At 46.8% G+C, this 23,388-nt stretch overlaps 2 protein-coding genes across 6 annotated transcripts in view; one reads left to right on the forward strand and one right to left on the reverse strand.

Annotated features, from left to right (window-relative positions):
* Positions 1-13,187, forward strand: part of LOC140409832 (uncharacterized) — a 53,668-nt gene extending 40,481 nt beyond the window's left edge. For all 4 annotated transcript variants that reach the window (XM_072498005.1, XM_072498006.1, XM_072498007.1 and 1 more), the window contains 2 exons: positions 8,599-8,715; positions 12,272-13,187. In XM_072498005.1, the coding sequence (XP_072354106.1) occupies positions 8,599-8,715; positions 12,272-12,473 (319 nt within the window). In that variant the 3' untranslated portion in view covers positions 12,474-13,187. The remainder of the gene's footprint in view (positions 1-8,598; positions 8,716-12,271) is intronic.
* sirt4 (sirtuin 4) overlaps positions 1-23,388 on the reverse strand; it is a 61,841-nt gene that overhangs the window by 13,989 nt on the left and 24,464 nt on the right. The window lies entirely within an intron of this gene.

The following is a 23,388-nucleotide window of genomic DNA, read 5'->3' on the forward strand; positions in this document are numbered from 1 at the left end:
ACCTTGGGAGCACCGTCATTTTGATTGACTGCGCCCTACCCGCCAAGGACAGCGGCAACGCGTCCCACCTCTTGAACTCCTCCTCCATCATCTGCTCCACCAGCCTTGTAAAATTAAGCCTGTGCAGGCCCCCCAGCTCCTGGCCACCTGGACTCACAAATACCTAAAGCTCCTCGCCGCCTTTTTTAGTGGCAGCTCGCCAATCCCCCTCTCCTGGTCCTCTGGATGAACTACAAACATCTCGCTCTTCCCCATGTTGAGCTTGTACCCTGAAAAGTCCCCCAATTCCCTAAGAATCCTCATTACCTCCGGCATTCCTCCCACCGGGTCGGCCACATACAGCAGCAGGTTCTCCGCATAAAGTGACACCCTATGCTCCTCCCCACCCCGCACCAACCCCCTCCAGTTCCTTGACTCCCTCAGTGCCATAGCCAGGGGTTCAGTCGCCAGTGCAAAGAGCAGGGGGATAAGGGACACCCCTGTCTCGTCCCTCGGTGCAACCGAAAGTACTCTGACCTCTTCCTGTTTGTGGCCACACTCGCCATCGGGACCTCATACAGCAGCCTAATCCACCTGACAAACCCCTCCCCAAACCCGAACCTCTTCAGCACCTCCCACAGGTACCCCCACTCTACCCTATCGAAGGCTTTCTCAGGTCCTAACTAACAACGGGCCCAACAGGTCCATATATTTTTTATAAAATGCAACCGGGAAACCGTCTGGCCCCGGTGCCTTCCCCGCCTGCATGCTTCCTATCCCTTAGATCAGCTCCTCCAACCCAATCGGGGCCCCCAATCCTGCCACCAGTCCCTCTTCCACCTTTGGAAACCTCAATTGGTCTAGGAAGCGGTCCATCCCTCCCTCCCTCCCGTGGGGGCTCGGATCGGTACAGTTCCTCGTAGAAGTCCCTGAAGACCCCATTGATGCCAACTCCACTCTGCACCACACTCCCTCCCCTGTCCTTAACTCCCCCGATCTCCCTCGCTGCGTCCCGCTTCCGAAGCTGATGCGCCAGCATCCGGCTTGCCTTTTCCCCATACTTGTAAATTGCCCCCTGGGCCTTCCTCCACTGCACCTCCGCCTTCCTGGTGGTCAATAGGTCGAATTCGGCCTGGAGGCTACGCCTCTTCCTTAACAATCCTTCCTCTGGCTCCTCCGCATACCTCCTGTCTACCCTCGCCATCTCCCCCACCAGCCTCTCCCTCTCCCCCCGCTCCCTGTGGGCCCTAATGGAGATCAGCTCTCCCCTCACCACCGCCTTCAGTGCCTCCCATACCACTCCCCACTCGGACCTCCCCGTTGTCGTTGGTCTCCAAGTACCTCTCTATACTTCCTCGGACCCGCTCGCTCACCACCTCGTCCGCCAACAGCCCCACCTCCAAGCGCCACAGCGGGCGCTGGTCCCTCTCCTCCCCCATCTCCAAGTCCACCCAATGCGGGGCATGGTCTGAAATGGCTATTGCTGAATACTCGGTATCCTCTACTCTCGCAATCAGCGCCCTACTCAAGATGAAAAAGTCAATTCTGGAATAAGCCTTATGGACATGTGAGAAGAATGAAAATTCCCTAGCCCCCGGCCTTGCAAATCTCCAAGGGTCCACCCCTCCCATCTGGATGGCTTCCTACCCGTCCTAGACCTGGAGCGATCCAGTGCCGGATCCAGCACCGTGTTAAAGTCTCTCTCCATTATCAGGCCCCCCACTTCCAAGTCTGGGATCCGACCCAACATACACTGCATAAAACCCGCATCGTCCCAGTTCGGGGCATACACATTGACCAGTACCACCCTCTCTCCCTGCAACTTACCACTTACCATTATGTACCGACCCCCATTATCTGCCACAATGCTCGACACCTCAAACGACACCTTTCCCACCAAGATCGGCACCCCTCAATTTTTGGCATCCAGCCCCGAGTGAAACACCTGACCTACCCACCCTTTCCTCAATCTTACCTGGTCTGCCACCTTCAGGCCTGTCTCCTGAAGCATAACCACATCCGCCTTGAGCCCCTTCAGATGCGCGAACACGCGGGCCTGCTTAACCGGCCCATTCAGTCCCCTTACATTCCAGGTTATCAGCCGGATCAAGGGGCTACCCGCCCCCCTCCCCCGCCAACTAGCCATGACCCCTCCTCGGCCAGCCACGTACCCGCACCCCACACCCGGCCCGTTCCCCACAGCGGCATACCCCAGTCTCGACCCCCCCCCCCCCCCCCCCCCCCCCCCACTCGCTCCAGCTCCTCCTTGACCATAGCAGCAGCAACTCGATCCCCGCCCCCGGCTAGGACCCATCCTAGCTGATTTACTCCCCCCATTGCACTTCCGCAAGTCAGCTTACTCCTGCTGACCCCGGCCACTCCCGCCTCTCCTTCGACTCCTCCCAGTGTGGCACACCCTCCTCTCCTGTCCCCATCAATAGGCTCTCCCCCTCCCCCTTCTGTTCTAAGCACGGGAAACAACCCTCGCTTCCCCACCCCCTCCAGTCTTCAGCGAGGGAAAAAGCCCACGCTTTCCATCCACCGGGCCCCGCCACCTCTGACGCAGCTCCTTTTACAGGCCCGGTCCCCTCACCCCTGACTCGGGCCTCCCCCGCGGGGCCCCATCTCACCTCCAAGAGCCTCCCCGACCAACCCAACCAAGACAGTGCCCAGCCCGCCCCAGCCACCCTCACTGACCCAATAGAGAAAAAATACAAAGAAAAGAAACCCGGAGCAATACAAAGGCACCCCCTCGAAGCAAAAATAAACATAGCATATCAACCGCGGTTCCCAATCGCCCATCCCGACCCTCAATCTGTGTCCAGCTTCTCGGCCTGGACAAAGGCCCACGCCTCCTCCGGAGACTCAAAATAATGGTGCCGGTCCTTGTACGTAACCCACAGTCGCGCCGGCTGCAGCATGCCAAACTTCACCCCCTTCCTGTGCAGCAGCGCCTTCGCCCGGTTGTACCCGGCCCTCCTCTTCGCCACCTCCGTGCTCCAGTCCTGATATATTCGAACCTCTGCGTTCTCCCACCTGCTGCTCCTCTCCTTCTTGGCCCACCTGAGCATACACTCCGATCGACGAACCGATGGAACCTCACCAGCACCGCCCGCGGAGGCTCGTTAGCCTTGGGCCTCCTTGCCAGCGCTCTATGGGCCCCTTCCAGCTCCAGGGGCCCCTGGAAGGACCCCGCTCCCATCAGCGAGTTCAACATGGTGACCGCATAGGCCCCCACGTCCGGCCCCTCCAGCCCCTCCGGGAGGCCCAGAATCCGCAGATTCTTCCGCCTCGACCGATTCTCCATCTCCTCGAACCGCTCCTGCCATTTCTTGTGGAGCGCCTCGTGCGCCTCCAACTTTACCGGCAGCCCTAAGATCTCGTCCTCATTGTCAGAGATCTTTTGTCGAGCCTCGCGGATCGCCACTCCCTGGGCCGTCTGTGTCTCCAGCAGCTTATCAATAGACGCCTTCATAGGCTCTAGCAGGTCCGTTTTAATCTTGCTGAAGCAGCGCTGGATACCCTCCTGTTGCTCCTCCGCCCACTGCATCCACGCTGCTTGGTCTCCGCCCGCCGCCATTTTGTCCTTCTTCCCTCGCACCTTCTTCGGGTCCACCACCACCTTTTTTGTCGCCCCGCTCCTAGTTGAAGCCATATACTGACGGGGAACTGTTGTAGACTCCTTCCCACACCGGGAAACGTGGAAAAAGTGCCGTTGGGGGCCCTGAAAAGAGCCCAAAAGTCCGTTTTTGCGGGAGCCGCCGAATGTGCAACTTAACTCCGCATAGCCGCAACCGGAAGTGTTGCAATATATTATACATAACATAATATAACATTACCATTTTAAAGATTGATGTTGACTGCGAACTGTACCCGAGCAGATTGGGCACGATCCAATGGTCACACTGCGCCTGAAAAGCAGCTCGCCACAGCGCAGCATGGCTGATAAAAGCTGGGAGACCCTGCTCCCAGGATCTACCCGGCTCAGAATGTCTCACGAGATCCAAAGCAATCTTGCGAGATGTTGGGATGTAATTCCCGCCCATTGTGGGCAGGTTTACTTTTCGGCAAATCTGCATATTAGAGCGAGATAGCTAGTCTCACTAATGTGCAGGAACCTGAGGCTTTGGAATTCAACCCCTTTGCCTCGGAGACCTCGAGCGAGCGTCGTTTAGCACTAGTGTTGCCACAAATGGAGACCAGACAGAATGGCACTCGTTGAAGTCTCCCACTGGAATCAGAGGCCCCTGCTGCATGCCCTTTGGGCAGGATGGTACCCTGGCACTGCCAAGCTGACATTTATTTGCACGTGCGCGTTTGGGCCGAGATGCCCTGTGAGGGGGAGGCCTCTGACTGCATTCAGGCTGTGGGGGGGTTGGGAGTCGCTTTGAGGGCCTCTCAGATCTTGGCACCCCAAACTCGTGCTACACTGGGGTGTTCGGGTGGGCGGAACTCCCCAATGTACAAAACGGGGCTATGTGCGACCTTGGCCACCCGTTCCCCGCTGATGTCCCTTATACAATGCGAGTCGCGAAGTATAGCCATATGTTTCTTGGCGCTTCGAGCACCAGGCAACACGTGGCTAAACGCGTTCGCTATGGGATTTTGTTTCCAGTTAGTTGAATCAAGTCCATTGTTGCTAAATAGGCAAATTGGCATAGATAAATCAGCAGCAAGGAATAGCTCAGAAAAAACTCAGTATTGAGTCCAAATGTTCATGACATGAAACTGCTGTACATAAACTTTTTTTTTCCAATTAAGGCGCAATTTAGCGTGGCCAATTCACTTACCCTGCACATCTTTTGGCTTGTGGGGGTGAGACCCACGCAGACAGAGGGGGAATGTGCAAACTCCACATGGACAGTGACCAGGGGCCGAGATCGAACCCAGGTCCTCGGCTCAGTGAGGCAGCAGTTCTAACAACAGCACCACTGTGCCGCCCTCTCTGTGCACAATCCAATGAAATCCGATGCACTGCATTTCATGTCAAAGTCAAGCACCAAAACCAGGAACCTCAAATACTCTGGAGCTCTTGCAGATTGAATAAGATTGGGATTTTCAGGATTCTTGATTTTTAGTGGGGGTTTACAGGCAACTAACCGTTGGCAGAATTTTAGTGTGCCAGATTGTGAACTTCTATCAGGTGGTTATCTAGAACTGAATCTGGGACCTTCTGTTTTATCCCCTAGACCATCAGAGAAGCTACACAAAACACTAGCTGTTGGAAACATTGTTATATGGTGATACATCTGTCTTTCTCAATAGGGGTCCCTAGAAGATCATCACAAAATCTTCCTTGTATATGATGGGGACCTAGACAATTCAATTGCATCATCCTAGAATGGGATGTAAACCTGTTACACAAACTTCAGTCAGCATCGTTTTCCCCATGAGCCTCAAAGGACTTGGAAGACAGACCCGTTTCCTTTTTAATTCAACGAACTGCAGCCCTGTTCAATCTAGCTCAAAGTACTAGTACTTCCTTTTTTATCCTACTTTTGAGAATGAGCGTCATTTCTGTTAAGAATTATTGACATTTTTAATTCCAGTTCTAAGTGGGTAAGAGCCTGAAGCATCAAATTGTTCCTAATCTCTCTCAAATCGCTTACAGACACTAGATTAGTATAAAATGGAAAATTAAAACTATCGCATAATTGTATATAGATAAACCAAATCAAATTAGTAACAATACCATCGAGGAGGAATCCCTGGAGTGTGTACGGGATGGTTTTCTGGACTAAACGTTGAGGAACCAACTAGAGAACAGGCCACCCTAGTCTGGGTATTGCGTGATGAGAAAAGAATCATTGACAATCTAGTCGTGCAAGGCTCCTTGGGGATGAGCGACCAAAATATGATAGAATTATTATCAAGATAGAGGGTGACATAGTTGATTCTGAGACTAGAGTTCAAAATCTAAATAAAGGAAACTTGATGGCATGGGGCACAAGTTGGCTATGGATTGGGGAACGTTACTTAAAGGAATGACAGTGGATAGGCAATGGCAAACATTCAAAGAGCGCAGGCACAAAAATAAAGCGGGAAAGTTGGCCAAACCATGGATTACAAGGGAAATAAGAGGTAGTAAGAAGCTTACAAATTGGCCAGAAAAAAACAGCAGACCTGAGGATTGGGAGTAGTTTGGAATTCAGCAAAGCAGGACACAGGCACTGATTAACATGCAGGGAACATGAAAACTGACTGTAAAAGCTTCTATAGGTATGTGAAGAGAAAAAAATCGATGAAGACAAATGTAAGTTCGTTCTAGTCAGACACACGGGAATTTATAATGGGGAACAAAGAAATGCCAGACCAACTAAATATAGACTTTATTTCTGTCTTCACAAGGACACAAATAACATCCCAGAAATGTTGGGGATGTAAGTGAGAGGGAGGAACTGAAGGAAATCAATATTAGTAGGAAATGGTGTTCGTGAAATTGGGATTGAAGGCCGATAAATCCCCAGGGACTGATAATCAACATCAGGGTACTTAAGAAAGTGGCCCTAGAAATAATGGATGCATTGGTGGTCATCTTCCTAAATTCTATAAATTCTGGAAAAGATGAAAAATGAAATGAAATGAAAATGAAAAATGAAATGAAAATCGCGTATTGTCACAAGCAGGCTTCAAATGAAGTTACTGTGAAAAGCCCCCAGTCGCCACATTCCGGCGCCTGTTCGGGAAGGTGGTACGGGAATTGAACTATGCTGCTGGCCTGCCTTGGTCTGCTTGAAAAGCCAGCTATTTAGCCCTGTGCTAAACCAGCCCCTAGATGGAAGCGTAGCTAATGTAACCCCACTATTTAAAAAGGAAACTAGCGTGAAAACTGAATTATAGGCCCATCAGTTTGACGTCGGTAGTGGGGAAAATGCTAGAATCCATTATAAAATATTTAATAGCAGAGTACTTGGAAAATAGTAGCAGGATCGGACACCTCTGCATGGATTCACAAAAGGAAATCATGCTTGATAAATCTGGAATTCTTCGAGGATGTAATTAGTAGAGTTGATGAAGGGAAGCCAGTGGTTTATTTGGACTTTCAGAAGGTTTTCAACAAGGTCCCACATAGATTAAGGTGTAAAATGAAAGCGCATGGGACTGGGTGTGATGTATTGAATCAGAGAATTTACAGTGCAGAAGAAGGCCATTTGGCCCATCGAGTCCGCACCAGCCCTTGGAAAGAGCACCCCATTTAAGCCCACACTTCCAACTTATCCCAGTAACCCCACCTAACATTTTTGGATATTAAGGGCAATTTAGCATGGCCAATCAACCTAAGCTGCACATCTTTGGACTGTGGGAGGAAACCGGAACACCCGGATGAAACCCACATAGAGAATGTGCAGATCCAAGCTGGGAATTGAACCTGGGACCCTGGAGCTGTGAAGCAACTGAGCTACCGTGTTGCCCCAATATTGAGAAGGATAGAAAACTGATTGACAGAAAGGAAACGCGAAATGGGAATCAACTGATCTTTTTCCAGTGGCAAGCATTGACTAGTGGGGTACCGCAGGTATCCGTGCAAGGACCCCAGCCAACCACAATGCATATTAGTGATTATGGTGAGCTGTGAGGAGGATGCAGAGATGCTTCAGTGTGATTTGGACAAATTGAGTGAGTGGGTTAGTGCATGATAAATGGAGGAAAATGTGGATAAATGTGAGGTTATCCACTTTGGTCGCAAAAAACAGGAAGGCAAATTATCATCTGAATGGCAATTGATTGAGAGAGGGGAATATGCAACGAGACCTGGGGTGTCCTTGTACACCACTCACTGGAAGTAAGCATGACGTTGCAGCAGGCGGTGAAGAAGGCAAATGGTATGTTGGTCTTAGACAGGATTTGAGTACAGGAGCAGGGATATCTTGCTGAAGTTATATAGGGCTTTGGTGAGACCACAGCTGAAATATTGTGTGCCGTTTTGGTATGCTTATCTGAGGAAACAAGTTCTTGCTATGGAGGCAATGCAGCGAAGGTTTACCAAACTGTTTCCTGGGATGGCAGGACTGACATATGAGGAGAAACTGAGTCGATCCATTGGAGTTTAGAAGAGTGAGAGTGACTTATAGAAATCTATAAAATTCTAACAGGACTAGACAGAGTAGATGCAGAGAGGATGTTCCCGATGGTGGAGTCCAGAACCAGGGGTCACAGTCTGAGGATATGTGATAGACCATTTAGGACTGAGATTCACCAAGAGAGTTGTGAGCCAGTGGAATCCTCTACCACGTAATGTGTTGGCCTCAACTGCTTTCTATGTTTTTAAGAAGGAGTTGGATATAGTTATTGGGCTAAAGGGATCAAAGGATATGGAGAGAAAACAGGAACAGGTTATTAAGTTGGATGATCAGCCATGATCTTATTGACTAGCGGAGCAGGGCCGAATGGCCTATTCCTGCCCCTGTTTTCTATGTTTCCATTGGTAGTTGGGGCTGATACAGGAGCCTTACTCTGTGTCATCTTAAGCTGGAAATTCTTGCTGCTAAAATGGGAAAGGTTCCTCTCCCCCACAAAACAGAAGATCTCAATCTAGATTGTGAATACCATACTAATTTCATTGACTACTGTGTGTTTTTAGTCACTTTATGGATTTGATTCTAAATGTTGTGCTTCTAGTATTGGGGATCTGAGAGTTCCTGAAAGGGACCACAACATTCAACCTGTCCAAAGTATCCACTCTGAGCTCCTGGCTGCAAACCATTTTAAGAGGCTGCGTTCGACAGGCATCCACCGGTATGTGAAAAGCTAAGCTTCTGTTTAAATATCTGTAAAACAGATTTGACCATTCCATGTCTTTTTTAAAAAATATATTTTTTATTCTCCTATTTCACATTTTCTCCCAAATTTACACCCAACAATAAACAATAATCAGTAACGAATGTAATCTCAGTCCCCATATCAATAAAAGCGATCCCATCCTCCCACCAGACTAGCCCGCACGTTAACCTAAACAAATGGCAAAAAGGAATCGGAAGTCACCCATAGTCATCATTAACACATACAGTCCCTCTCCCCAACCCTCCCAGCCCCCCCCCGCCCCCCCCCCCCAATATTCGATGTGATCCAATTCTCGAAAGTGCATAGTGAATAACACCTATGAATTGTAGAACCCCTCCATCCTTCCCCTCAGTTCAAATTTGACCTTTTCAAGCATTAAGAATTCCAGCAGGTCCCCCCGCCACGCCAAGGCACAGGGTGGAGAGGTTGTTCTCCACCCTAACAGGATCCTTCGGGTGATCAACGAGGCGAAGGCTACAACATCTGCCTCGGCGATTCCAACCCCTCCAGGACAAACCTATGGTTGCCACAAATGGTTGTCTTTCTAATTGGTGGCTTAACAAATAGTTTCTCAGTATACACAGAGCCCTGGAAATTTTATATGGAACAAGTCTGAGCATTCCTGGTGTCCCAATATTTGCTTCTTCTCCCTCTGTGAGCTTCTATGTAAAAGGGACCGAGTTCCTTACAGATTTCCATGCTGTCTGTGTCCACCTTCCAGCTAATTTCAGTGTTTTCTTAGTTTGTGAGATGAACTGGAGTTCATTTTTGAAGTGGGAGGTCACAAGAATTGCGGCTGAGGCAGTGTCACTGCAAGCATTCGAGGAAATAACTTAATTATTTGAATAAGAGGGCAGCACGGTGGTGCAGTGGGTTAGCACAGTTGCCTCACGGCACAGAGGTCCCAGGTTCGATCCCGGCTCTGGGTCACTCACTGTGTGACATTTGCACATTCTCCCCGTGTTTGCGTGGGTTTTGCCCCCACAACCCAAAGATGTGCAGGCTGGTGGATTGGCCACGCTAAATTGCCCCTTAACTGGAAAAAAATAATTGGGATCTCTAAATTTAAAAAGAAAAGAAAAATTATTTGAATAAGAAACAAAGTGCAGCGTTACGGGAGAAGGCACTCTGAAATGCTCATTCAGAGAGCCTGTGTAAGCATGATGGGCCAAATGGCCTCCGCCTGCACTGTAACAATTGTGTGATTAGGAGAGAGACAAATAAAGTTGAATTGATAGGGAAAGTCAAAAATTGTCTATTTACTTCAAAAATGAGTGGAGTTGGTTGAAATAAAAGTGCATTTTTACATTCAAACATACAAAATAGGAGAAGAAGGAAACCATTCGGCCCCTTAAGCCTGCTCCACCATTTGATCAGATCATGGCTGATCTGTTTACCTAACTAAACGAAGATATGAACCCCACACACAGTTGCTGGATCGTTCCAAGTCTTTAGAGTGGTTTCCTGTTCAACTCGCATTGTGATCGTTAATTATTTTTGACAAAAATGTGAAACTGGTTTTGGTTAATTGTAGCAGCGTGTGGCTTTGAGACCCAATCTAAAATTAATGGTTAATTTTCAGATTTTAAAAAAAAAAAGTTGTATTGTGAGGATTGCTTAACGTTGGTCTCAGTGGTTCATGGATAAAAAACACACTTCAATCAGTTTGCTTTAATGTGGAATACTCTTCAATCTTTGACACTCTCAAATTAATCACCTCAAACTGCTTCAATTCCTACTGCATCACAGCAACAATATACCATCAAAGCTCTGCATTTATCGTCTAAAATACTCTAGCAATAACATAATTTTGTTACGTGTTGGACAATAAATTAATTAAACACCAGTTTACTCGGTCTATATACTTTTTTTAAAAAATATTTTATAGGAGGTACTTTCAAATATATACAGAAAAGAAACAAGCAAACAACAGCAGCACCAGTAAACTATACACAATTAACACTAGCCTGCCATATCACCCACTTTTTTTTACCCCATCCCCCAAAACCCAAACAAAACACAAATAACCCCACCACCACCGACGTGTTAGAGCTCTTAAAGAAATCAATCAACAGCCTCCACCTTGCGGAGAACCCCTCCTCCACCCCTCTTATGGAGAACTTGATTTTTTTTCTAGATGGAGGAACTCTGCTAAGTCGCTCACCCATGCCCCACTGACGGCGGCTCCGAGATCTGCCAGCACAGCATGATCCGCCTCCGGGCTATCACATCAGCCTCTCTCCCCACCTGCACTCCCAGATCCTCCGTCCCAAATGCTGCCATGCACAGGCTTAGCACCACCTCCACTCCCAAAATCTTCGACATTACATTGGTAAACTTTCCTGAACCCTCCAACCTCGGACATGCCCAAAGCATATGGACATGGTTTGCCGGTTGCCCTGCACACTGCCCACACATCTTCCAGCCCTGGAAAAAAAACAGCTCATCCTAGACCCCGTCATGTGAGCCCTATGCACCACCTTAAACTGTATGAGGATCAGTCTTGCACATGACTAGGACGGGTTTATCCTCCACAGAGCCTCACTCCACAACCCCAGCTTGCATTGCATCTCCTAGCTCCTCCTTCATATATATCTGACACCTTGCCATTGCCTATCTCATTCTCATACAGCAGCTTATCCTGTAGCGCTGGAGGTAGCAGCTGCGGGGACGAACCCAATTCCTTCCTCATTAAGTCCTTCACTGCAGGTACCTGAACACATTCCCCTTCTGCAGCAGGTACACCACCTCAAGCTCTTTCAATTCTGCAAACTTACCCCCCACAAACAGGTCCCAGAAATACTCTATCCCCAACTGCCCCCACCACAGATACCTCGCACCCAACTCCTCCAGGACCAACCTATGGTTGCCACAAATGGTTGCCCACAGGGACATGCCTTCCATCCTACAGTGCTGCCAACATTGGTTCCACACCCACAATGCTGATACCATCACCAGTCTCATGGAGTAGCTGGCTGGTGAGAATGGAAGAGGTGCCAATAATAGCGCCCTTAGACTGGTCCCTTTTCCCGAAGCCTCCTTCATCCGTCCTCACACCAACCACTCCTCTACTGCCCACTTCCGACCCATAGTCATGTTCGCCACCCAAAAATAATTTGGCAGCGCCATCTCCCCCCCCCACCCCCCAAACGCCTATCCCTTTCCAAAACACACTCCTGGTCGCCCACACGAACCCCAGAATCATCTTATTGACCCAACTTAAAAAAAAGACCTGGGCATGAAAATCGGGAGATTCTGAAACACACCCAAAAACTTCAGCAACACCGTTGTCTTTACCCTCGGGACCCTTCCAGCCAATAACAAAGGCAACACATCCCACCTCGTAAAGTCCTCCTTCATTTCCTCCACCAGCTTTGCTAGATTCAACTTGGAAGCTCGGCCCAGCTCTGTAGCCTATGTACTATTCATCTCATATTTAAATGACTTTTTTAATTTATTAGATGTTAAAAGTCTGCTATTTGTTCTGAAGAATAATTTGCTTCTCTGGTAGATCTCCAGGTGGAACTCCGTCAAAAATCCCTAAGAGCCACCGAGCAAAGGAGGGGGAAATGAGCTCTCCTGCATCTACTTTTAATACAACATTGCTGAATAAATTCCGCAATACGAAGAGCCCAATTGAGAGTGCTCCACGATCACCATCCACCAGCGACAGTGAGAACTCTGGATTTGCCACACCTCCAGGGACCCCATGAGAGAGAAACCCCCTGTAACTTCATCTCCCAAGAGACTGAAATCTCTGGTTCTGCCTCTCGCCCAAGAAAGGATTTTAACTTCGAACCATTTTACTTGGTCAAATATTGACAGTAAAGAAGATGTGAGCCGATGTAATAGAAGCACCTTTTGTGGGGGAATCCTTATTTTTAGCAAAACAGCAAGAGCACTTTCATCCAGTTGATCCTGCCGTGCCATCTGTTTATTCCTTTTTTTAAAAATCTTTTATGCTAAACTCAAGGTTTTGGGACTTTTTAAAAAACTTTATTGTGTTTTATATAAATCAAAGCACTTGGCTAGCAACTCTTAACTGAGTTCTATCTTTTTGGAGAACCTGGCAGCTGGGTGCAGATCGGTTTGAATTTGGAAACATCTCAGCTGTGGCTTCCTATCGTTATTCGATTCAAATGTACAAGATGTGAGAAAGATTTGATTTTTAAATGTGTATATAGAGAATGTTTCTAAATGTATTTTGCAAAGTCAATCGCCATGCTCTCCTCTAAGAACCTTAAAAATAGTGATTTACAATGTTGAGGATCCCTAGTATTCACTCCTACACCCTTCCTCAAACCCAGAAAGATGTGATGTAAATTGTGCCCTGACATCTGTTGTAATGTAATTTATCTATAGAAATTCTAAGATTGCTGCAATATCTTAACCATAGGTTGTTAAACATTCATAAAAATCAGCAGGCACATTTGTTGCTTCCCTGAGTGACTTTCATATTAAGAACATGCTTACGTAAAAAGCTGAACTGAAATTTGTGTAATAGAGTCAGAGTTGTTCCAGCACAGAAAGAAGCCCTATAGCCCATCGTGTCGGTGCTGGCCATCAAGCACCTATTTCTCTAGTCCCACTTTCCAGCACTTGGCCTATAGCCTTGTATGCTATGGCATTTCAAATGCTCATCTAAATACTTAAATGTTGTGAGTGTTCCCATTTCTACCTTTCAGGCAGTGAGTTCCAGATTTCCACCAGCTCTGGCTGAAAACGTTTTTTGTCACATATCCTATAAACTTTCTGCCCTTAAATCTATGCCCTTTGGTTACTGGCCCCTCCACTAAGGGGAAAGGTTCCTTCTCATCTACCCTACTTATGCCCCTCAATTTTATACACCTCAATTAGATCTCCCCTCCGCCTTCTCTGCTCCAAAGAAAACAATCCCAGCCTATCCATGTTCTCTTGACAGCTGATATGCTCCAGCCCAGACAACATCCTGGTGAATATTCTCTGCATCCTCTGTAGTGCAATTACTTCCTTCCTCAGTGTGGTGACCAGAACTGCACACAGTATTCCAGCTATGGCCTAACCAGTGTTTTATACAGCTCCATCATAACCTTCCTACCCTTATGCTCTATGCCTTGGTTAATAAAGGCAAGTATCCCATATGCCCTCTAACCACCTTATCTACCTGTCCTGCTGACTTCAGGGATCTATGAACATGCACACCAGAGGTGCCTCTGACCCTCTTAGGGAAGTACCCTAAGTACTTCCTAGGGTCTTACCATTCAAGGGGTATTCCCTTGCCTTGTTAGTCCTCCGAAAATACATTACCTCACACTTTTCAGGGTTAAATTCCATTTGACACTGTTCCGCCCATCTAACCAGCCCACCTGGGCAGCATAGAACATTACAGCGCAGTACAGGCCCTTCAGCCCTCGATGTTGCGCCGACCTGTGAAACCACTCAAGCCCATTTACACTATTCCCTTATCGCCCATATGTCTATCCAATGACCATTTGAATACCCTTAGTGTTGGCGAGTCCACTACTGTTGCAGGCAGGGCATTCCGCACCCTTACTACTCTCTGAGTAAAGAACCTACCTCTGACGTCTGTCATAGCTTTAAATTGAGGGGAGATAGATATGTCCCCTCATGCTAGACATCACCATCCGGGGAAAATAGCTCTCACTGTCCACCCTATCCAATCCTCTGATCATCTTGTATGCCTCAATTAAGTCACCTCTTAACCTTCTTCTCTCTAACGAAACTAGCCTCAAGTCCCTCAGCCTTTCCTCATAAGATCTTCCCTCCATACCAGGCAACATTCTGGTAAATCTCCTCTACACCCTTTCCAATGCTTCCACATCCTTCCGATAATGCGGTGACCAGAATTGCACGCAATACTCCAAATGCGGCCGCACCAGAGTTTTGTACAGCTGCAACATGACCTCATGGCTCCGAAACTCAATCCCTCTACCAATAAAAGCTAACACACCGTACGCCTTCTTAACAACCCTCTGGGTGGCAACTTTCAGGGATCTATGTACATGGACACCGAGATCTCTCTGCTCATCCACACTGCCAAGAATCTTACCATTAGCCCAGTACTCTGTCTTCCTGTTATTCCTTCCAAAATGAATCACCTCACACTTTTCTGCATTAAACTCCATTTGCCACCTCTCAGCCCAGCACTGCAGCTTATCTATGTCCCTCTGTAACTTGTAACATCCTTCCGCACTGTCCACAACTCCACCGACTTTAGTGTCATCTGCAAATTTACTCACCCATCCTTCTACGCCCTCCTCCAGGTCATTTATAAAAATGACAAACAGCAGTGGCCCCAAAACAGATCCTTGTGATACACCACTAGTAACTGGACTCCTGTCTGAACACTTCCCATCAACCACCACCCTTTGTCTTCTTCCAGCTTGCCAATTTCTGATCCAAACTGCTAAATCTCCCTGAATCCCATGCTTCCGTATTTTCTGCAGTAACCTACCGTGGGGAACCTTATCAAGTATTAGTGAGAGGCAGCACGGTTTTGTGAAGGGGAGGTCGTGTCTCACTAACTTAATAGAGTTTTTCGAGGAGGTCACTAAGATGATTGATGCAGGTAGGGCAGTAGATGTTGTCTATATGGACTTCAGTAAGGCCTTTGACAAGGTCCCTCATGGTAGACTAGTACAAAAGGTGAAGTCACACGGGATCAGGGGTGAACTGGCAAGGTGGATACAGAACTGGCTAGGCCATAGAAGGCAGAGGGTAGCAATGGAGGGATGCTTTTCTAATTGGAGGGCTGTGACCAGTGGTGTTCCACAGGGATCAGTGCTGGGACCTTTGCTCTTTGTAGTATATATAAATGATTTGGAGGAAAATGTAACTGGTCTGATTAGTAAGTTTGCAGACGACACAAAGGTTGGTGGAATTGCGGATAGCGATGAGGACTGTCTGAGGATACAGCAGGATTTAGATTGTCTGGAGACTTGGGCGGAGAGATGGCAGATGGAGTTTAACCTGGACAAATGTGAGGTAATGCATTTTGGAAGGGCTAATGCAGGTAGGGAATATACAGTGAATGGTAGAACCCTCAAGAGTATTGAAAGTCAAAGAGATCTAGGAGTACAGGTCCACAGATCACTGAAAGGGGCTACACAGGTGGAGAAGGTAGTCAAGAAGGCATACGGCATGCTTGCCTTCATTGGCCGGGGCATTGAGTATAAGAATTGGCAAGTCATGTTGCAGCTGTATAGAACCTTAGTTAGGCCACACTTGGAGTATAGTGTTCAATTCTGGTCGCCACACTACCAGAAGGATGTGGAGGCTTTAGAGAGGGTGCAGAAGAGATTTACCAGAATGTTGCCTGGTATGGAGGGCATAAGCTATGAGGAGCGATTGAATAAACTCGGTTTGTTCTCACTGGAACGAAGGAGGTTGAGGGGCGACCTGATAGAGGTATACAAAATTATGAGGGGCATAGACAGAGTGGATAGTCAGAGGCTTTTCCCCAGGGTAGAGGGGTCAATTACTAGGGGGCATAGGTTTAAGGTGAGAGGGGCAAAGTTTAGAGTAGATGTACGAGGCAAGTTTTTTACGCAGAGGGTAGTGGGTGCCTGGAACTCACTACCGGAGGAGGTAGTGGAGGCAGGGACGATAGGGACATTTAAGGGGCATCTTGACAAATATATGAATAGGATGGGAATAGAAGGATACGGACCCAGGAAGTGTAGAAGATTGTAGTTTAGTCGGGCAGTATGGTCGGCACGGGCTTGGAGGGCCGAAGGGCCTGTTCCTGTGCTGTACATTTCTTTGTTCTTTGTTCTTGTTCAAACGCTTACTGAAATCCATATACACCACATCAACTGCTTTACCCTTGTCCACCTGTTTGGTCACCTTCTCAAAGAACTCAATAAGGTTTGTGAGGCACGACCTACCCTTCACAAAACCGTGTTGACTATCTCTAATCAAATTATTCCTTTCCAGGTGATTATACACCCCATCTCTTTAAACCTTTCCAAGATTTTGCCCACAACAGAAGTAAGGCTCACTGGTCTATAGTTACCGGGGTTGTCTCTACTCCCCTTCTTGAACAAGGGGACAACATTTGCTATCCTCCAGTCTTCTGGCACTATTCCTGTTGACAAAGATGACTTAAAGATCAAAGCCAAAGGCTCAGCAATCTCCTCCCTTTCTTCCCAGAGAATCCTAGGATAAATCCCATCCGGCCCAGGGGACTTATCTATTTTCACCCTTTCCAGAATTGTTAACACCTCCTCCTTATGAACATCAAGCCCTTCTAGTCTAGTAGCCTGAATCTCAGTATTCTCGACAACATTGTCTTTTTCCTGTGTGAATACTGACGAAAAATATTCATTTAGCACCTCTCCTATCTCCTCGGACTCCAAGCACAACTTCCCACTACTGTCCTTGACTGGCCCTACTCTTACCCTAGTCATTCTTTTATTCCTGACATATCTATAGAAAGCTTTAGGGTTATCCTTGATCCTACCTGCCAAAGACTTCTCATGTCCCCTCCTGGCTCCTCTTAGCTCTCTCTTTCGGTCCTTCCTAGCTAACTTGTAACTCTTGAGCGCCCTTACTGAACCTTCATGTCTCATCTTTACATAAGCCTCCTTCTTCCTCTTGACAAGTGTTTTGACTGCCTTAGTAAACCAAGGTTCCCTTGCTCGACCACTTCCTCACTGCCTGACAGGCACATGCTTATCAAGGACACACAGTAGCTGTTCCTTGAACAAGCTCCACATTTCCATTGTGCCCATCCCCTGCAGTTTTCCTCTCCATCCGATGCATCCTAAGTCTTGCCTTATCGCATCATAATTGCCTTTCCCCCAGATATAACTCTTGCCCTGCGGCATATACCTATCCCTTTCCATCACTAAAGTAAACGTAATCGAATTGTGGTCACTATCACCAAAGTGCTCACCTACCTCCAAATCTAACACCTGTCCTGGTTCATTATCCAGTACCAGTTCCAATACGGCCTTGTCTCTCGTTGGCCTATCTACATACTGTGTCAGGAAACCCTCCTGCACACATTGGACAAAAACGGACCCATCTAAAGTACTCGAACTATAGCGTTTCCAGTCAATATTTGGAAAGTTAAAGTCCCCCATAAACAACTACCCTGTTGCTTTCGCTCCTATCCAGAATCATCTTTGCAATCCTTTCATCTACATCTCTGGAACTTTTCAGAGGCTTATAGAAAACCCCTAACAGGGTGACCTCTCCTTTCCTGTTTCTAACCTCAGCCCATACTACCTCAATTGACGAGTCCTCATCAAACGTCCTTTCTGCCACCGTAATACTGTCCTTGACTAACAATGCCACCCCTCCCCCTCTTTTACCACCTTCCCTGAGCTTACTGAAATATCTAAACCCCGGCACCTGCAACAACCATTCCTGTCCCTGCTCTATCCATGTCTCCGAAATGGCCACAACATCGAAGTCCCAGGTACCAACCCATGCTGCAAGTTCACCCACCTTATTCCGGATGCTCCTGGCATTGAAGAAGACACACTTTAAACCACCTTCCTGCCTGCCAGTACACTCCTGCAACTTTAAAACCTTACTCATGACCGCACTACTCTCAATCTCCTGTATACTGGAGCTACAATTCAGGTTCCCAAGCCCCTGCTGAACTAGTTTAAACCCTCCCGAAGAGCATTAGCAAATTTCTCCCCCCCCCCCAGGATATTGGTACCCCTCTAGTCCAGGTGTAGACCATCCTGTTTCTAGAGGTCCAACCGACCACAGAATGAGCCCCAGTTATCCAGAAATCTGAAACCCTCCCTCCTGCACCATCCCTGTAGCCACGCATTCAACTCATCTCTTTCCCTATTCCTCAAAGTTCATGGCAGCACAGTGGCTAGCACAGTTGCTTCACAACTCCAGGGTCCCAGGATCGATTCCCGGCTTGGGTCACTGTCTGTGCAGAGTCTGCACGTTCTCCCCGTGTCTGCGTGGGTGCTCCGGTTTCCTCCCAAAGTCCAAAGATGTGCAGGTTAGGTGGATTGACTATGCTAAATTGTCCTTAGTGTCCAAAAAACGTTAGATGGGGTTACGGGGATAGACTGAAGGTGTGGGGTTAGAGTGTAGGTATGGGCTTAGGTAGGGTGCTCTTTCCATGGGCTGGTGCAGACTTGATGGGCCAAATGGCCTCCTTCTGCACTGTAAATACTATGATTTTATCTAAATCCTGTAATCTAAGGCTTTCCTCCTCACTATTTACCGCATCACCAATTTTTGTATCATCTGCAAACTTCCTACTTTCGCATCCAATTCATTACAGTACACTACAAACAGCAAGGAACCCAGCACCAATCCCTGCGAAACACCACTGGTCACAGACTTCCAGTCACAAGTTCAGCCATCACCCTCTGCCTCCTGCCACTAAGCCAATTTTGGATCCAATTTGTCAAATTGCCCTGGATCCCATGGGCATTTACCTTTTTGACCACTCCCCCATGCAAGACCTTGTCAAAAGCCTTACTGAAATCCATGTGGACTACATCAACTGCACTACCCTCATCTACATACCTAGTCACCTCCTTTCAAAATTCAGTCACATTTGTGAGACTTATCTCCCTTTGACAAAGCTGACTATCCTTGATTAATCCTTGCCTCCCCAAGAGATGAATTCTGACTCTCAGAATTTTTTCCAATAGTTTCCTTACCACAAAAGTTAGACTCACTGGCCTCTAATTTCCTGTTTTTTCTCTACTTGCCTATTTCTCTTCTTGAATAATACCATATTACCTGGTACCTCTTGTGACCAAAGAATATTTCAAAATTATTGTCAGTGGCTCTACAATCTCTCTTACTTCCCACAGAAGGCAGGGATACATCTCATCTGGGCCTGGGGATTTATCCATTTTTACAATTCACACCTCTTTAACCTGGGGTTACCCCATCTCTGGATCTGTAAAGATTTAATCACCTGCTAATGGTCGCATTCCAAGCATTGTTTGGCATCTTTGAATTTGTCTATATATATGTTTCTGGAACATACCTCTTCATTCACCTGAGGAAGGAGCAAAGCTCCGAAAGCTAGTGACATCGAAACAAACCTGTTGGACTTTAACCTGGTGTTGTAAGACTTCGTACTATCCATTGTCTGCTAAAACCATTGATACCTTCTCCCTCTAAATGTTGATTTGTTCAAGTACACCACAGTCCCCCTTCCTGCCAATGATGAAGATACCAAAAGTGCATTTTTTCTGTTCACAGCTTTTCAAGCTAAAGACGGCTAATCCATAATTAATTATATATTTATTTGTCATCTGTTGTTCAAGTTACTGTATTGTGTCTGATGGGCACATCACAAAGGATGGTTTAGATCTGCACCTGAGAGACACCTGCTTTGATAAACCAAAGGCATCCTCCCAGGACCTAAACTTATAGATAATTGTTGAATGATTACATGTGACCTGAACAGTAAAGTGTAGTTCAAAGCATTTTTTGGTATCATCTCAAAGGTACTTATTATAGAATTTACAGTGCAGAAGGAGGCCACACGGCCCATCAAGTCTGCACCGGCCCCTACAAAGAGCAACCCAGTCAAGCCCACGTATCTACCCTATCCCCACAACCCAGCAACTCCCACTTCACCTTTTTGGACACTAAGGGCAATTTATCATGGCCAATGCACCTAACCCGCACATCTTTGGACTGTGGAAGGAAACCGGAGCACCCAGAGGAAACCCACGCACACACGGGGAGAACGTGCAGACTCCGCACAGACAGTGACCCAGTCGGGAATCGAACCTGGGACCCTGGAGCTGCGAAGCAATTGCGCTAACTACTATGCTACCGTGCTGCCCCAACTTCTTAGATGTTGTCTTTCTTTACTGCTTCCTGTGCAGAACTCTATGAAATCGGTCACAAATTTCCAAAGGGCTGAAATATCTCAGTTTGAAAACAACGGTCTTTGAGAGAGCTACTGAAAAGTATATTTACTTGTATCATTGTCTGTAGTATTAAACAACAAAGTTGAATCAGGGATAAATGTAAATTATTTTTAAAGGATTTCTGAGGACTTTCAAAGCAAGCTTTAATATGTCAATCAAAATCTTTTTCTGGGGTTTGATGCCAGTTTATTCAAAATGAATGAGGGAACTTCTGTTGTATATTCTGGATTCTTGCATTTTGGTATATTATATCTGCCTCATTTAATCTGCTACCAAAAATCTTCATTTTAATAGCAATGCTATGTATACTTGTATTAGTGAGACATCTGCATTAATGTACATGTGATAGCTGATGATTGGGTGGTCACCTGTTTTGGTCACAAGTTTCTGTACTAATGAATTATTTATCCCGATGTCCACATTTCAGTGATTTTGCTCTTTTTAGCTACAGCATTGCATATGTGGTGCTGTGTTGCAGGTCAACAAGATGCAGGTTTCATACCTCTATTACAAGTTCCTAATCTGAGCTATCACAAAGCTGCTGAGCAGACCCCCCCCCGCCCCCCCATCAAACCCCACCGCAGCTGCCACTATCGTCGGATGAAGATGAGAGAAAGAGAACTCCCTATCTGCTTTCCAGGCTGCCAATGTGCTTCTGGCTGACCCAGGGTGCACTCTGAACCCCATCCCAGACAACCCGTCCCTCCGCCAATCAACCTGCCAAACAAACAGCACAACCAGGTCCTGTCTATGGGCTCCCAACACCCGGTTCTTGTCTTGTTCTAATGGATATCTTGTGTTGGGCCTATATACAACAGAATACATTGGGGTAAATTTGCTGAGTCCACGCATTTGGGTTTACCCCACTTCTAATCTTTTGTTTATTATGCTGAAAGTGCATGGGTCAATCTTTTATCTTTTACTGTGGCATTTTATGACGTCAATTAGTTCTTTAGCCTTTTCTTGACCTGGGTGTTTATCATTCTCTGCCTTTGTTATCTAACTATCTTATTCATACCTGGAGATAGGGTTCAAGCTTAACAGTAAAATATACTGAAGGGTGCTGGGATACCTTGACCATTTAATTATAAAATATTTCAATATTTCATGATCCATATCTTCATCTTTAATCTCAATGTTTATTAGCTCAGCGTCCCAGAGAATGGTGATCGGCCGGGTGCAGTTGGTGTCAGTCAGATGAGATGGGAGTGGGTGGTTAGCTCGGACCACTAGGCAAAGCAGTATCGAATCAGGTTAGACATGAGATGAAAACAACAGATTGCTTGCCATTTTTTCTTTTTTTTAAATCTAGAGTACCCAACAATTAATTTTTCCAATTAAGGGCCAATTTAGTGAGGCCAATCTACCTAACCTGCACATCTTTGGGTAGTGGGGGTGAAACCCACACAGACACGGGAAGAATGCAAACTCCACACAGACAGTGACCCGGGACCGAACCTGGGTCCTCAGTGCCGTAGGCAGAAGTGCTAACCACTGTGCCACCATGCCACGCCGATTGCTTACCATTTTAATTCTCGATAGCATCCTAACTTCCTACAGTATTGCAAGGAAGCTCAATAGGAACCTTTTCAGTCAGGCACTTTTGATTCAAGGGTTCAAAAATTTCAGATCATAGCTACTATTATTCTTTGGGATGGGAGTTCTGCTGCCAAGCCCAGCCACCTTTGTCCATCTTTAATTATCCTCAAGGTGGTGAGCAACTGCCTTGAACTGCTGCTGTCCATCTTGTGTAGGCTCATCTACAGTGTTATTAGGAAAGGGGTTCTCAGGTTTTGACCCAGTGACAGTGAAGGATCACTGATATACTTCCAAGTGAGGATGGCGTATGACTTGGAGAGGAACTTGCAGGTGCTGGTGTTTCCATTCATCCACTGCTTTTGTTCTGGGTGGTAGAGATTGCGGGTTTGGATGCTGCTGTCAGTGGTTTGGCGAGTTGCTGCACTGCATTTTGTATATGGTACAAACAGCTGCAACTGTGCACCAGTGGTGGAGAAAGCAAAGGTTTAAAATGGTAGATTAGGTACCAATCAACCAGATTACTTTGGCCTGGATGGTGTGGAGCTTCATTCATCTGGGCAAATAGAGAGTATGCAATCATATTACCGACTTGCGCTTTATAGATGGAGGACAGGCTTTGGGAAGTCAGGAGGTGAGTTACTTACTGCAGAATTTCCAGCCTCTCGACTGCTTTTGTTGCCATAGTATTTATATGGCTGGTCCAGTTCAGTTTGTGGTCAATGGTTGAATGATAACACCCACCCCCCCACCCAGGATGTCAATGATGAGGGAATCTGTGGTAATGTTGAATGTCTGGGGAGGTTCTCTGTTTTTGCAGATAGTCATTGTCTGACACTTGTGTGGCTTGAATTTACAGCTCTTCTAGAAAGATTTTTGTTCCCCACTTGTCCCATTATCGCCCTCTTGTCATCACTTTTGTCATTTGGATCTCTTCTGCTTCCCACCACTGTCCTGTTGTTCTTTCCTCCCCTTCCCACTTTTCCTGCTTCTGTACTTAAAACCTGTTAAATTTGTCAGTTTTGATGAAACTGTGGCTGTTTCTCTCCATGGATGATGTGCCAAGAATTTCCAGCATTTTGGTTTTTATTTGTTCTAGCATCTGCAAAATTTTGTCTCTTCTGTGGATATGCTTATCTCTAAAATGACACACGGTTCAGTAGATCCCTTCACAAATAAAACTGATGCTAACCTTGAGGCAAGGATGGCAGGC

The sequence above is a fragment of the Scyliorhinus torazame genome, chromosome 1 (assembly GCF_047496885.1).
Source record: "Scyliorhinus torazame isolate Kashiwa2021f chromosome 1, sScyTor2.1, whole genome shotgun sequence".
Taxonomy (NCBI): domain Eukaryota; kingdom Metazoa; phylum Chordata; class Chondrichthyes; order Carcharhiniformes; family Scyliorhinidae; genus Scyliorhinus; species Scyliorhinus torazame.